Consider the following 15,989-nt stretch of genomic DNA (forward strand, 5'->3'; position numbering starts at 1 on the left):
ATATTTTATATTACGTAACACATTTGCTGCATGAATTAGTAGTAGCAGCAGCAGCAGCAAAAACATCATCACCATCATCATCGGGAATACTAATATTTTTCTTATTACATGTATAAATATTCATCTGAAATAAATTGCGATTCCGATGTATTCCTTGCGTTTCGCCAATGCTATAACACATCATTTCAATATTAAGAAGCACACATACAGTCGCTTACTGACTACTAGTATTTGGATAATTCTGTAAGTATTTGTAAACAAAATCTACTTATTATTCGTTGGTATTTCCCTACTCGCTGGACTACTATCACCGATTTTATTTATTTATTTTTTTTTGCATAGTTAACATAAGGTTCCTCACTGACTGTCCTCAGAATGTTTTTTCGTGTCTTGATATTGATGGTGTTGAGGTCCGTGTATGTTCCTCATCTCTTTTAAAGTACAATCGTAAAACATTGGCTTATTCCGTATACTTCCTATTTACTTTTTATCTATTGCCGAGGAGATCAGATTGATAGATGTTTAATGTGACTGCAAATTTTGACTGAATTATTGCCCTTTGCTATTGACGTCTCACCGGACCTTAGTAAAGAAAAGAATGTACGCAGAATATTCAAGTAAATGATGAGAATTGTTCTTTCTTTTTTAAAAAAATTATTTTAAAGTTATATGGCCAATGAATAGATCTACTTTTGCAGAAAATTGTAACAGAACTAAAAAAAAATACATTTTTTTTTGAGAAATGAAAATAAATGCATTTCGGAACTTTATCTATTTTTCTTGATGTTTTTCACGATTTATTTTCCTTTTATTCTTTTATTCTTTGCTCGATTTTGACCTGTTTTATTTCTGTTTGAGATTTATCTGATGTTTTTCAATACGCGGTGTCGGGTGATCTGAATCGTTTCCAAATTAATTGGAGAGATCAGAGACATAGATATTATCTATGTCTTTTGAGAGATGTTGAAGGTGAGTAATGAGATTTGTTTATTGAAAGTATAATGCCTGCATTTTAAATATCAGGAGAGTGTTATACGTTCTTAAGTACTGGTGAAATATATGAAATTGAAAATATTTCTAACTTTGGCTTGAGATATTTTGTTTACGCTAGCCTTGTGTGTCACATGTTCACACTTTGCATCTTTTTTAGAGGGAAGAACACACTATGACCAGAATCTAATGACAACCTCTTAACGCTACACCCGCGTTGAAAAAAGTACCGTTGGTTGTAAAGTTTACATTAGTTTGGTGTTGTAGTGATCTGTTGATTTTGAAAGCATAGGGTACAACAACAATTGTTGAAATATTCATGTAAATGAAATAAATTATTTTCTTTTAAGTCTCTGTTTTGTGTGGATGGTATTCCATGACATTGAAGCGTTACATGCTTTCTGAGGTTAGTAAAAGCTACCAATCTACCCAAAATGTAGGCCTAAAAATAACATTTTTTACGATTTTAATTTCCTTCCTTTCGCTTTCGACATTGCATTCGGAATGGTTGGGAATAAGACGATGAAATTCCTCCCATGGGTTATTTCAAGTGTGAAGAGGTCATAATTATTTATTAAAATGACCGTATGAATTTATGAACAACTAATATGAATGAAAGATGTGCATAAATGTGACTTTTGCAGATCATTTGAACGGTTACAAGAGTTAACGACAATTCTTAAATGAAAAAACCTTTGCTGCGCTTTCTGCATGATGACTGCATGATGACTAGGATATCCAGTTTGTAAATTATGCTTTTCTAACAAAATTATAATTATTCAGGTATCAGTCATCTTGGATGACGTCACTTCCTGTATATTTACTGTTTCCCATTTCCATTGACGGGTAGCTTCTTAAATTCCTCTGTAGCCCGGTATTTCTTCAAGTTAGGTCGTGAAGCCATGCGATCGTAGTATGCTTTGAGGGTAAGGAATGCGTCTAGGCAGGTAGGGGAGAGTATAACATGAACATCTAGTATATCAAACAGGTTGTAATCGGCAAACGATATCTGAAATATGAGCAGACGATAAGAAAAAAGCCACGATGGCCAACACGAGGAAGGTCTTAACATTTGACTTACTTTAAAAAGATTGTATTCATGTGAGCTGAAAGATCCAAACTATTGTGCCTGATTAATGCCATGTCGTATTTGGAATGCGAATATACGACAGACTTTATGTGTCGTATTTTCGTCCTCCTGTCCTAATTTCGCTTCTTCGCCTCAAAAATACAACAACGAGAAAACATGAAGAGACGACAAAGATCAACTTTGTCTTAGACCTTGTTGTCCCTTCGTGTTTTCGCATTTTGAGGCGAAGAAGCGAAAATACGACATGGCGTAAAACAGCCACCATACCAAGCATCACAGGACTCATCACCACAGTGCTTTGCATGAAATTGCGTATACATCCGAGAGGGTTAACAACATAGGCATGCATGACACCTTTTTTCTTTGACATGTATTTCTTTTCTGTCCTAGAAGACAAATGCATGCATCCGATTCTTAATGTTAGCAACATATAAAACTATTATTTTATATGCATGCTTTTTCTTTTTTCGTTATCAATACAGACTCAATTAGCGCCGGGAGTCGGACTATATATACATATCTGCCTTTTTTTTGCTTATCTACAAATTTATCAATTGAGCCGCGTCATGACAAAACCAACATAATGGGTTTGCGACCAGCATGGATCCAGACCAGCCTGCGCTTCCGCGCAGTCTGATCAGGATCCATGCTGTTCGCTATCAGATGCACAGTCTGATCAGGATCCATGCTGGTCGCAAACCCATTATGTTGGTTTTGTCGTGACACGGCTCAATTTTAAATTATAATTATATACACGTATAGGAAGTAAATGTTTTTTTTATTATGATAAAAATATGAAAACGATATCAAAGTTATGCATTTATTAGCAACATTTGTTTTAATAAAAAATTTAATGATATTATACAAGGCATGATTATCTTCTGATAACATTGTTTTAATCTATAGACATACAACTTACTTTGATGCCAATCCGCCAAAAACCAAAAATGATAAAACTTCGATGGGATAACTTGTTTAGCAATATATTTACGATAACTGACTTTTTCTGTTAGCTATGTACAGTTCTACAACCATACACGAGATGTTATGATGGTTTTTACGCATCATTGAAATTATCTTAAAGGAGCTCCACTGAAGTCAAAAAGCCTAGAACATAAAATTTGAACAACTTATAAAAGGATCAATTGAAGCATTTAAAATGGGAAAATCTGCTAAGGATAATCACGAAATAGGCTAAGAATTAAATTGAAATCGGTTTTTTGTGCGATTTAAGTCCGATTTTGAACGAAAACGTTGCAAGGCTTTTCATTTTTGAGTCATATCAATTGAACAATAGCAGTGATGATTCTGGAAGAACAGGGCGAGGAAATGATCTGAAAAATTTCTTACAATATATCGGTCCAAACTTAAACCAAATGGTAAATAAATCCAAAAAATATTTCTAGTCCCGTCATGTTATAAAACATAATTAAGTGGAGTCCCTTTAAGTAAAAACATTACAATGAAAACATACCTTTGTTGAAATGTATTCAGCTCCCCACTTTTTAAGCAGGTTCTAAAGAATAAGAGAATAAGTTATCAAGTTATATAAAGAACATTGGCTGGATTTGATAATGTAATATAACAGTGTAATATATAGAGGATATTTGTTTGTTTTGCATGTAAGATTGAAATATAATTTCACTGAGTGAACACCAGATGCAATATTTTCACGAGTGGCGTAGCCACGAGTGAAAATATAATAGCTGGTGTTCACGAATGAAATATATTTCAATCTTATATGTAAAACAAATAAATTTTCTTTTTATTTCATGCTTTTTTAAGTGATTTTAAGTATTTTTTACTGATTTTGCCGCGTAACGTCGCGTATTCTCCTTTGTGACGTCATCACATCATGACGTCACATCATGAATTTTGAAACATAGGCCTGTTAAATTTCTGTAATTGTGCTACATTTTTAACATGATGTATGATGACATCGACTTCCTTTTCTTAATGAAGCAAAATTTACGCATGACGGCATTTATTTCTGCCTGTTATTCCATGTAGTTTTGATTTTCTTTTCATCCGCATTCAGATATAGTCCGGCTACAGTGAAAATTATATTTTATAAATTTCACTAGTGGTTTATCAGAATATAATCATCTGATATATTACAATAAAACACTGGAAAGCATGAAATAAAACAATGTAATATAATAATGTTATGTAATAATGAAATGATATAACAGTGTAATATGACAATCTAATATAATAATGAAATAAATACACTAGTATAGAAGTGTACATGATGCAGCATACAATATGCCATTGCGATGAGTGAGTAGAGTAAAATTTAATCATTTTTGAAAAAAAAATGTTCGTATAATTTTTGAATAATTTGACCATTTTGCTCAAGCCTGCAAACTGCCAGAATCGAATATTTCATTGAAAAGTGAATATGTAGTGCGACATACTTCGACATATCCAAGCTGTACGATAGCAGTTTTCACATAGTCATCTTTTTCAGTATCCTGAAAAAAAGAAAATAAACATTGAACGTACATTTGTAAATATCTCTCTTACACGGAGACTACGATCCCAGATTGTTTCGAAAACTTACCATGAATGTATTTCATAATATTATATTACACAAGGCTTTTATAGCATGAGTCAAAAAAAAAAACAAAAAAAAACAGCAACAGATACTTCTTGTTTATTATTCCGCCTTGAAAGCAAAGAAAATATCAACGATTAACACAAAATAATGTAATAACATGAAATAAACTGATGTCTTATAGATACATTAACGCTTTGATTACTTTGATATAAATGGTTTAGTCCAAATTAAGATATGGACAAGTCCATTTAAGATACACGTATCTAGCATAGTAAGGGTGAAGAAAGAAGGTTATTTCAAATGAAAGCAAGATATCCCCAGAGTTATTAATAGATTGATTTAACTAAAAATTAACATTGTTCTAGACCATATGTCAGGATTGTATCATAATTTTGGATATTTACAATCGCAACATTTCGACCCTTCGGGTTATGCTTAAACGTCGATGTGTTCCGATTGGGGATATTTACTGCTAGACCGGATACTGCTCGGCCGTTTCACGTCTCTTGCAGTATTTTGTCCTTTTAATGGCCCTTTGGCAGAATAGAAGTGCACTTGCAATGAATAGATGTTCTTTCAGTTGAAATTTATTACTTACGTAACTGTAATAAATCATTTTAATATACGGCTCTCTGATGTCCTCAACGTGATCGGCAATCATATCAACCTTGGCTGCTTCTTTTACATCATTCGGGTACAATCCTGTTAAGAAATAAAGAAAACACGTGTAAACTTTGTCAATACCACATGCCTATGTCGCGAAGACAGGGACTAAACACGCATACTTGTACATGAAGTCATGGAAGTCTGAATGCAAGGTGCACTAGTTATGTAATTTGTATTAACATGTTGCAAAATATACGGGATATAACTTATAACCGATACACGATTGTTGCATGAACGTACACGATATTTTTCTTAATATCTGAAACTTTAAACTGTTTCAAAAAAGTGATCGTGATCTTTATTTGAAGCTTGCATAGTCTGTTTTTGAGTTATCAATTTTTTATGAGCATCGTCATGAGTTAGACTAACAAAAAGACCTATGGTGGCTGATTTGTGCTATTCCTTTTTTGAGCTATTTGTGTTTACTATTTTTTTGTACATGGGCAATTACGATTTACAGCTGAAAATAAATTCATAATTAAGAACTCCTTCCAATTTCTATTATGTAAAGTCATATATTGGTTTCCCCTTCGGTGATTCGCAGCATGTCGTATTAACGAATGAGAATGGCTACATGAATTCGAAAGGTATAAATAGCTAGATGGCATTAACATTGTGAAAGTCCGAAAATCTATTTATTGCTCCGCGCCCACAGATTTTGTTCATTTTAACTACTATTTTGTTTGTTCCAAAGAAAATAATTAAATATTCTAATCTTTAATTTAGCAAACCTACCAAAGTTTATGATGAACAATGTCTTTTGTCCTCCCATTTATCTTTGGCATACAATTCTGGTAAAATCCAATTAACCACTGAAAACTTTATAAGAATATCTAGTCATCAGATGTCTTCTAGTTTATCGTCATTTGCCGCATTTCTTGCTTGGACACCCTTTGATGCTTTGCTTTGCTTTGCATCAATGCTTTTCTTGTTATATCATGATTTACCATTTCCGCGAAACATGCAAAGGACATTTTGAAAAGTAAACATTTGTACTTGTCCTTTAAAGGGTATACACACACCTTATGTATGAGGTTGAGATAGCAAGAATTTGTAATGGTTGCCCTAACCCCGGGGTACGGAACAAACTTAAAATGGCCATTTTAACATTCAGTCTTCACTAAGCGCAATTACCGTTCGAAGCCAAACGTTTTGTCTATCACCTTAATGTGATTAACATTTAATCAAAGGTTTGTGACTGAATAACAACTAATATTAGTTAAAATAAAAATTAAATTTGTTATTATTTTTAACTTGTCTTACTTTATGTCACCTTAATAGATTATTGCGTCACCGATCTACAGAAGTATGTAATATGATGGGCTTGAATATGTTTGATCTATTTAATGAGATCTTGACATTTTATCTGGCAGACAACGAAGACTTTTGTTGTCACTCGAGTAATCGAGGTCACCGAATGAGATTATTTACCTAGCCTTAGATATAAAACACATTATTTTACTTTAGATATAAAGCACATTACCTTACCTTAGATATATAGCACATTATCTTACTTTAGATAAATAGCACATTACCATACTTTAGATATAAAGAACATAACCTTACCTTAGACATATAGCACATTATCTTACCTAAGATATATAGCACATTATCTTACCTGAGATGTAAAGCACATTACCTTACCTTAGATATATATTACATTATCTTACCATGTTTTCTTCCAAGATACAAGATATAAAGCACATTACCTTACCTTAGATATATAGCACATTGTCTTACTTTAGATATAAAGCACATTATCTTACCTTAGATACATAGCACATTATCTTACTTTAGATATAAAGCACATTACCTTACCTTAGATAGATAGCACATTAACTTAACTTAGATATATAGCACATTATCTTACCTTAGATATAAAGCACAATACCTTACCTAAGATATATGGCACAGTATCTTACCTTAGATATATAGCATATTATCTTACCTTAGACATATAACACATTACCTTACTTTAGATTTATAGCACATTACCTTACCTTACATATATTACACATTACCTTACCTTAGATATATAGCACATTATCTTACCTTAGATAAATAGCACATTATCTTACCTTAGATAAATAGCACATTATCTTACCTTAGATATATTGCACATTATCTTACCTTAGATATATTGCACATTATCTTACCTTAGATAAATAGCACATTATCTTACCTTAGATATATTGCACAATATCTTACCTTAGATATATGGCACATTATCTTACTTTAGATTAATAGCACCTTATCTTATCTTAGATATATGGCACATTATATTACCTTAGATATATAGCACATTATCTTACCTTAGATATATGATACATTATCTTACCTTAGATTTATAGCACAATATCTTAATTAGATATAAAGCTCATTATCTTATTTTAGATATATAGTACATTATCTTATCTTAGATATATAACACAATTATTTACCTTAGATATAAAGCACATTACCTTACCTTAGATATAAAGCACATTACCTAACGTTAGATATATAGCACATTATCTTACTTTAGATATAAAACACATTACCTTACTTTAGATATAAAACACATTATCTTACCTTAGATATAAAGCACATAACCTTACTTTAGATATATAGCACATTATCTTACTTAAGATATAAAACACATTATCTTACTTAAGATATAAAACACATTATCTTACTTAAGATATATAGCACAATACCTTAGACATATAGCACATTACCTTACCTTAGATATATGGCATATTTTCTTACCTTAGATATATAGCGCATTATATTACCTTATACATATAGCACATTATCTAACCTTAGATATAAAACACATTATCTTACCTTAAATGTAAAGCACATAAGCTTACTTTAGATATATAGCACCTTATCTTACCTTAAATATAAAGCACATTATCTTACCTTATATATATAGCGCATTAACTTACCTTAGATATATAGCACATTATCTTATCTTAGATATATAGCACCTTATCTTACCTTAGATATATACTATAGTACATTATCTAACCTTAGATATGTAGTATATAACATTACCTTAGATATATAGCACAATATCTTACCTTAGATATATAGCACCTTATCTTACCTTAGATAAAACAGCACATTACCTCCCTTAGATATATAGCACATTACCTTACCTTAGATATACATGTATAACACATTATCTTACCTTAGATATATAGCACATTACCTTACCTTAAATATAAAGCACATTACCTAACCTTAGATATATATCACATTATCTTACCATGTTTTCTTCCAAGATACCTAACCTTAGATATATATAACATTATCTTACCATGTTTTCTTCCAAGATAACGCAGAATAGAGCTTGAATAAGCCACTTCAAAGTCGCCATCTTTCAATAAAGGCGCTTGACCAAATGGCTGAAAAAATACAGAAAAAATAGAAAAAAGACCAGAGGTGTTTATCAACTATAGTTTAAGGCGTGTTAATTTCCGCAGAAAAATGGAAATTGTCAGTCACGAGATTTTCTAATTTGGGAAAATATTTGTCTGTAAAATTAAGAAAATGTTTACCAGCATGAATGATGATGAAAATTATCAATCATGCACAATTCTCAGCTTTGTTTTGGGAATTTTATTCATTTAATTCTTTTATTTTATCTATTTACTTACATTTTGTAATTGAGGAAAATTATTTGTATTATTCGCTGGGGATAACAACTAGACCATGGTGAATCTTGTAGAAGAGGGATTTCCTAGCATCTGTGCGTCTGACTTCAAGAAGGCGGAGCTGAAAGGAATGGACCGTAGTCTAGCTTGATCCCTCGGGCTGCTCCTCTTTTACTAGACTGTAAACATTAATCATGTATAATACATACCATCTGCGGTTTATAGGTTTCGAACCAGTCCTGTCTAATATTAACTTCTTTAAAGTCGATCCCATTATCCACGAAGAAGTACCTAGTTGCTTGGCCACGCCCTAGAACGTAAAGAAGTTTTATAAAGACTTTCAAAATGTGTTTCTAGTTATGCGAGAGAAATAAAGTAGGATTATTTGTTTTTAGTCTTCATTGAAAAATAAAATCTAAAAAAGACAGGTATCTATAAGGTAAAGTTTGCCATTACTTTCATACATTGCTTGTTACCGCTACCAAAATACAACTTCTAATGGGGACTTCTTATAGCGTCCGTGCGTAAAGATTGGACTAAGAAAAATACATCGCCCATCCAAAATTTATCCAGATGTCCCTTTGACAAGCGTTGTAAGTTGCACTTAGGTTTAAACATACCTCTGAGAGGAAAATATAACAGTTGATAGTTTGTCACTGAAAAAATAAAAAAGTATCTAATACATGTATAGATTAATAGTTTCGAAAGACCTACTCCGGAACTGAAATATTTTGGAGTTTCGAGGTAATCCGGGGGTACAGACTTTTAAGTAACAACTTTGAAAATAAGTGCAAGATGTTTTGATTTGTTTTGATTTGCTATACACGAAGAAATAACTTATATAGATGACACGGCAATAAAGTATTAAAATTCATTAATTAAGAATTATGCATATTTGTTTGCGAATGTGCGTTGTGTTTAAAACACACTTTTGTATTTTGCGTTTATTAGTATTACTAAATAAAAACTTACTTGCTATCGCCGACTGTACCCAAAGTGTTTGAGTTGCATCGTATCATATCAGTGTACGTATGTATACATGTTTAAGGCCAAAAAATTAAAAATGATGTTATAACGAAATCATTTACCATGTCTTCCGATCCTATACAATTTCAGTCAGTACCTTTACTTTAATTAATGATCCTGTATGCTATTATTAAGGTTGTTACCACACTTAAGAATTATGTACACTATTATGCTTCTAATACAATTTTCAAACATCAAAGAATATGTAAAATATGTACTGCAAATATTTGTCTACATTATATGTAACCATTAACATATATGCATTCATTTCTTATTGAAAAAAATGACTTAGACGGTATAGAAAATAAATTTCTAATTACCTCCCCATATTAACATGAAATGTAAATTCGGTAATATCTTTACAAATAATGCTTTTTGGAACTTACAATATTGATAAATCTTCATTTGGGCATTATATTTATGATAAAATGAGTTACAGGATCTTTAAGGTCGCTGACTTCAAACTACTTGCCCCTCACTGACTATCGACACATGACCGTTACAGTGTTTGTGCGAAATTAAACCCAACCAATATATTTTAACTTGAGCCTTTCTTGTGATGTCAATATCACTTAGATAACATTATCAATTAAGCGGGATATAATTTCATATTTTGAAACCATTGACACGAAGATTAAAAATGCTCTACATATGAATGGAATCTTAAACAATGAGTGCAATGTCTACGAAAAGTAACAAATGCTTGGTAGTAACTTTGTTAATATCAAAGTTACCTCGCCTTGGTCAATGCCTAAAACTGATGGTTAACAGATGCACCAAATAAAGACAATATCATTACCGAAAAACTAAGCAAGAATTTATAAAGTTCGGTAATGCATGCATTAATCGTCAAGCTTAAAAAGGGAAATACATGTACCTAGATAATTGTACTTCCGTTTGCTTGTTTTTTGCTATATCACAGACGTCGAATTAAAGGGTTATGTATAAGTATATGTTTGGTACTGATGATAAAATTTTTTTTACTGCATGCCTAGTTTAGTCCTAAAATTTTTCTCCTAAATGCTCCCATTGGGACTCCCAAACAAAATTTATCCATTTTTCAGGCTTAAAGAAGAACGTTTTGTTTTTAAAAATTACATCATGTATTGGTGCGCTACAGTTTTTTTTTTTGATATTCTTATTAGTCGATAAAAAGCACTCAACATGTCCGCGATGACGTTAGTTTTCCTACCCATTGATATGGATTTAAAAATATTTTTAGAATCCATCCTTTGCAAAAAGTTCTTTCACAATAGTATTAAGAAACTACGTAAGCCTATTGAGGCAGTTTTGAATCAGAAGTTAAAACTTAGATGTTAGATCTTGGAACTTAGATCTTAGAACTTAGGTCTTAGCTCTTAGAACTGAAAGGTTCATATACGTAAGTAAATGGATGTGTGTATTTCAAAATTCCAATGGACTGTAAGTCTGATTCCCATCTATTCTCACTAAAATTAGTATCAAAGTTATTTTCAAAACATTACTAAAAAACTATAGGTTCTTAGCAGTTGTTTCTACTGTCTGTATCCTCGTATAGTCTAAAAAATTAACGAAAATCACACTTAACATTATTGTTATAATATGTTTCTATTGCTTATATTGTAAAGCATCAGTCAAGCCGCCACCCTTGGGGAAGAATAAACAAAGAAGAGTGGATGGGGAATGATCCTTGTTTTGGCGTTTCATCTGTCTTTTCTTTGCCGGGACAATGCACTGCCGTCTTGGTGCCAAAATGACCGTGGTTTGTCCAAATCGTTTTGCGGATTTATAGTTTCTTCCTGTCCCAGAACGTAGTTTTTACCTGAGGTTTGAAAATTTAATAGTCAAAAGTTTCCGCTATTTTATATATATGATGGGACCGTGGGTGAAATTGACTGGTGCATACTGTTTCAGCAAAATGCTGTTTTTAATATGACGTATAACATTCACTTTCCAGGGATAGTTCTATACGTTATAACAGTAGGGCTTGTTGATGGATGTTTTGGGGTCCTTGTACCAATTATGACCGCATTACTGATAGGAATAGAAAACAGTGTAGTAGCTTGGGGATTCCTGATAGAGACATGCTCGATTACATTCACACTGGTTGCAGGTAAACGCTTAACCCATAACCTAAGGAAGTTGTGTATTTAATTTGAACAATTCATTCAAAGCTAAAAGGATTAATTTCAATATCAAGTTGTATGCAGAAAAGAGCCAAGTCTGAATGACCAGATTTACAGTCTGGCCTGGTTCTATACTGATGTCAAAAGCTAATCAGGTTAAGAGATAAATATTGTGCACAATTAAACAAATTCTTATAAATGTCTAGTATTAATTAACATGCTTTTCAGTAGATTGCTGAAATACATTTTGACAATAATAAGAATATGAACGAAAGTTCTTCATGTGAGGAACTTCTATAACTTTGATGGCTGGAAACTTGTTTTCTGTCTGATAGCACGAGATTGCGAATTTCACCAGGTATGCTGTCTATACCCTCATATACCGGTATTTAACCAAGGGCCATTGATTCGATAAAGGCTGTCAATTCATAGCAATTATTTTAATCTATCAAAATACAAGCAGTATGATATCACAGCAGTCATATATAATACACGTATTCTTGCAACTTATGAAATGAAATTTACGGACACGCAAGCACATGTTCATGTACTGTTTTATGAATTTTAACTTTTACATAAAAAAGTATAATATACTGGTTCATTTGTTTTTTACACAAGTATCTTTTTTTATTTATTCAATGTTGTTCTCCAATTGATATACTGCCAACAAATGATAAGCACAGTTGCTATGTTTGAAGAGCCGCCAGTTTTATTTCTCTTTGCAGGGGCTCTGTACGATGTAACAGGTTCGTACAACATAGCGTTTCATTGTGCTGGAATACCAATCGTCCTGGGGTCCGTTATAATTTTTCTAATCCCATGGGCTCAGCGCACATCTAAAGGAACATATGGTCTTGGTGCCCTTACTGAAATCACGTTACAAGCCTCCAGTCAAGATGGCCCGAGTAGTGTATTCCGTACAGACAGCGGAGGTACCATTTGTGGAGATGAAAAAATCGTGAAATCCGTGCACATAGGCTCAGTAAATGCAGCTGTACAGACGATGATCTCTACCCTAGTCAGCACGATGTATTTTTCAGGTAATGATAGATTGAGGCTGAAATATTTGTAGGAATCATAATTAAGAATGAAATATTCATGTGATGTTAGAATTAAACATAATCTAGCATAACATAAATATACAGGTATTTAGTACGTGATATACAAGTACAGGAATTTGAAGGAATAACAGAATAATACAACTGCTTTTTCAGATGATTAAAGCATACCTCTATCAAACTAAAGCTAAGCAGTATAGCATACACTTTATTCTTCTAAGCATATCAAACATTGCGCTCTTGAAAAAAAAAATGGAAATTTTCTTTCCTTAGTAAGATATATTCCATATTATCTAAAACAACCATAGGGGTGAGTGGTGAATAGTTAAGGTCTTCCTGAACTAGTATAGCTTGAATGTCGCCATATGACCTTTCAAATTGTCAGTGTGACTTTAAATCAAAAGCAAACAAACACAATCTGTATAAAGACAAGTTATCAATTCCTTCCGTTATAGATGAGCCTAACAACCTAACTTATAGTAGAACTTCACAGACTGAAATGATTGGCTTGCTGGTACAAATATAACTGTTTATTGGAGTAATCAATTAACAGAAACCCAAGAGCCTTTGACGACAGCCTGTGTGTGATTCATCTTCTTGCATATTTCATATAATAATTATAGTTTGAAAAGAAATAGTGAAAACTAATATTTCTATCTGGCACTGAGAAAAGTTAGCAGCTTGTGTGCATTAAATGACTTCATTCCGTTACTATTATCACAAGATTCTAACTTGCTGAGAGACACTTTAAAAAGTCCTACTCCATGTTCAAGTAAAATGGAAGAAGCAGAACTCGAATTTAATCTTGTGGCGGGTAGTTCAAGGCCAGAGGATCTTTCAGCTTCAGAAAAATGTTTATCCCTTTCTTTGAAAAAGCCACAAGCAATAGCCGGGCCATCCAACTCATTCCTAGAGACAGAATCTGCCCGGTCTAAAAGTTCAACTACCCAGCTCATTAAGGAAGCCATGCAAGCAAATGACATGTTCTGAACATTCATATTGGCAAGCAGTACACAAGTGAACAGTGACAACATTTAAAAACAGTGATAATCTATTAATAGTTATACCAGCTAAAAATCCATTCGCAACACACAAATCTAGCTAGAGTCGTTCAAAACTTGAAGAATTATTTAAACCAATCGCTGAAGATGACAAATTTTCAAAAGAAAGTATCATATGAAGTGCTTAATACAGAGTCTGGAGATCAGGTTCAAGAAACCTTTAGTCAAAGTTGAATGTGTTTACTCATTTATTTCAAGATGAAGAAACACAATAGAAGATGTGTCACATGGAGTAGATGAAATAAATCAAAGGTAAAAACGCTTCAAGAGCCTGGAAACACATGTGCAAAAGACACAATCTACAAAGTTCACAATGCCCAGGGAATCAACCATGATTGCATTCAAGGTATTGTGTATAGTCTATTAAACACAGCAAAAGTAATTGAGCAAAAGTTTCCTATATAATGTATATGTATTTTGATTAGCGCTGATTTCTCACATGTGCAGCGTATGATTTCTCATATCATACTTCAAATGCTGGTACTTTGATATAGGTATTTCATAGCATCATGACTGATAAAATGTAATGTTTGGAAATTGGAAATACAATAAAAGTCCCAAGGAATTAAATATATTTTCTTTTTACATGTTATTCATTTGGATCATATTACAGCTATTTTTTTTTCTTTTTAAACGACCAATAATGCTCAATACATGGTAAATTTGTATTTAGCTTTCATAATTTTTAAAGCGATGTCGTTTCTAGTAAACCAATACTGAGCAGGTAATTTTCACGATTTCGAGAACTAACATGGCATTGTCAATATAGCCTACATCTTACAGGTAAACTGGAAATCTTGCCCATGGAAAATTGAATCTATCATTTCAAGTTAATTTGTTAAAAATGACTTCAAATATTTTTTCTTCTAACAAAAAGCAACAATTTGTTTAACTTCAACCGATAACGGCATTTTGATACTTCGTCTAAGAGTCCCTTGAGAGATTCAAACACACAGTGGTGACGGGCATATGAAATGAAGTTGGAGACCTAACGAACTCGGCGATGGAGACCAGATACTGATACAAGATAGTGCTAGTGAAATGTCAAGCTGAAAATGCACACATTGAAGGAGAAATTCTGACCTATAAGAGGTTAAGCGTAAGGATATGATGGAATAGATTCTATTAACATCCTGGCAAGCCTCGTTACCACCCAATGGGCGGGGTCCCCTCGGGATGGATATTCCTAGCTGAACCGCAACATTTGACAGATATTATTAATGTTATAAATATTAATGGATAATGGAGCGAGAGGAATATATAACATTTTTTTTGCTTTGAATGGAATAACTTCCTGCTCCTGTTACAAAGAATCTGTATAAGCTTGTCAAAACATGGTAACAGTAGAAGGCTGGGCTAAGAAACCAAAACTGCTGTAAGAAGTGAAATTTTGATGATATGTGCAATAATTAAGCATCACCAGCAAATTAACGTCTGAGATATAAAATCCATTGCAAATCATAGTTTGTAATTAGAGATGGTGATTGTAAAACTAAAGTTATAAACTGTTCAATGAAAATATCTCCATATACATAGTGCTGCTGCGATGAGATTGGTCGTCATGGTGTATATTCCTAGTGGATGTTGCGGTTATTAGGGGGAAAGCTGTCTTTCTTTCTGGTCCAAGCCATATCCATCATTAGTAAATAAGGCCGATTAACACGAATTAATGTTTCCCATGTTCCCCGTCTGATTCTGAAACCAACAAACAAACAAAAACAACAATGACATATTGAGAAATGCAGGAAAACAAGTACAATTTATTTCTAATATCATCATTTTTTAATAAAAA

The 15,989-nt window shown here is 32.7% G+C and overlaps 1 protein-coding gene across 1 annotated transcript; it reads right to left on the bottom strand.

Annotated features, from left to right (window-relative positions):
* Positions 1-1,065: 1,065 nt before the first annotated feature.
* Positions 1,066-9,982, bottom strand: LOC132760502 (glutathione S-transferase P-like). Its single transcript, XM_060752490.1, has 8 exons — positions 9,920-9,982; positions 9,568-9,603; positions 9,157-9,257; positions 8,611-8,698; positions 5,239-5,342; positions 4,498-4,554; positions 3,555-3,596; positions 1,066-1,999 (listed from the first exon to the last, which is right to left on the bottom strand). Coding segments are annotated over exons 1-8 (618 nt in total). The 5' UTR covers positions 9,921-9,982; the 3' UTR covers positions 1,066-1,810.
* Between the last annotated feature and the right edge of the window lie 6,007 nt (positions 9,983-15,989).

This window comes from Ruditapes philippinarum, unplaced genomic scaffold (genome assembly GCF_026571515.1).
Source record: "Ruditapes philippinarum isolate M1 unplaced genomic scaffold, ASM2657151v2 ctg250_1_1_1_1, whole genome shotgun sequence".
Taxonomy (NCBI): Eukaryota; Metazoa; Mollusca; class Bivalvia; order Venerida; family Veneridae; genus Ruditapes; species Ruditapes philippinarum.

What these genes read in the sequence shown, in the direction of transcription:
- LOC132760502 (XM_060752490.1), bottom strand. An exon ending in AAATGATTTATTACAGTTAC is followed by an intron (nt 4,555 to 5,238) that starts GTAAGTAATAAA and finishes TCTTTTTTTCAG; the next exon opens with GATACTGAAAAAGATGACTA. An exon ending in CTGAATACATTTCAACAAAG is followed by an intron (nt 2,000 to 3,554) that starts GTATGTTTTCAT and finishes CTCATATTTCAG; the next exon opens with ATATCGTTTGCCGATTACAA.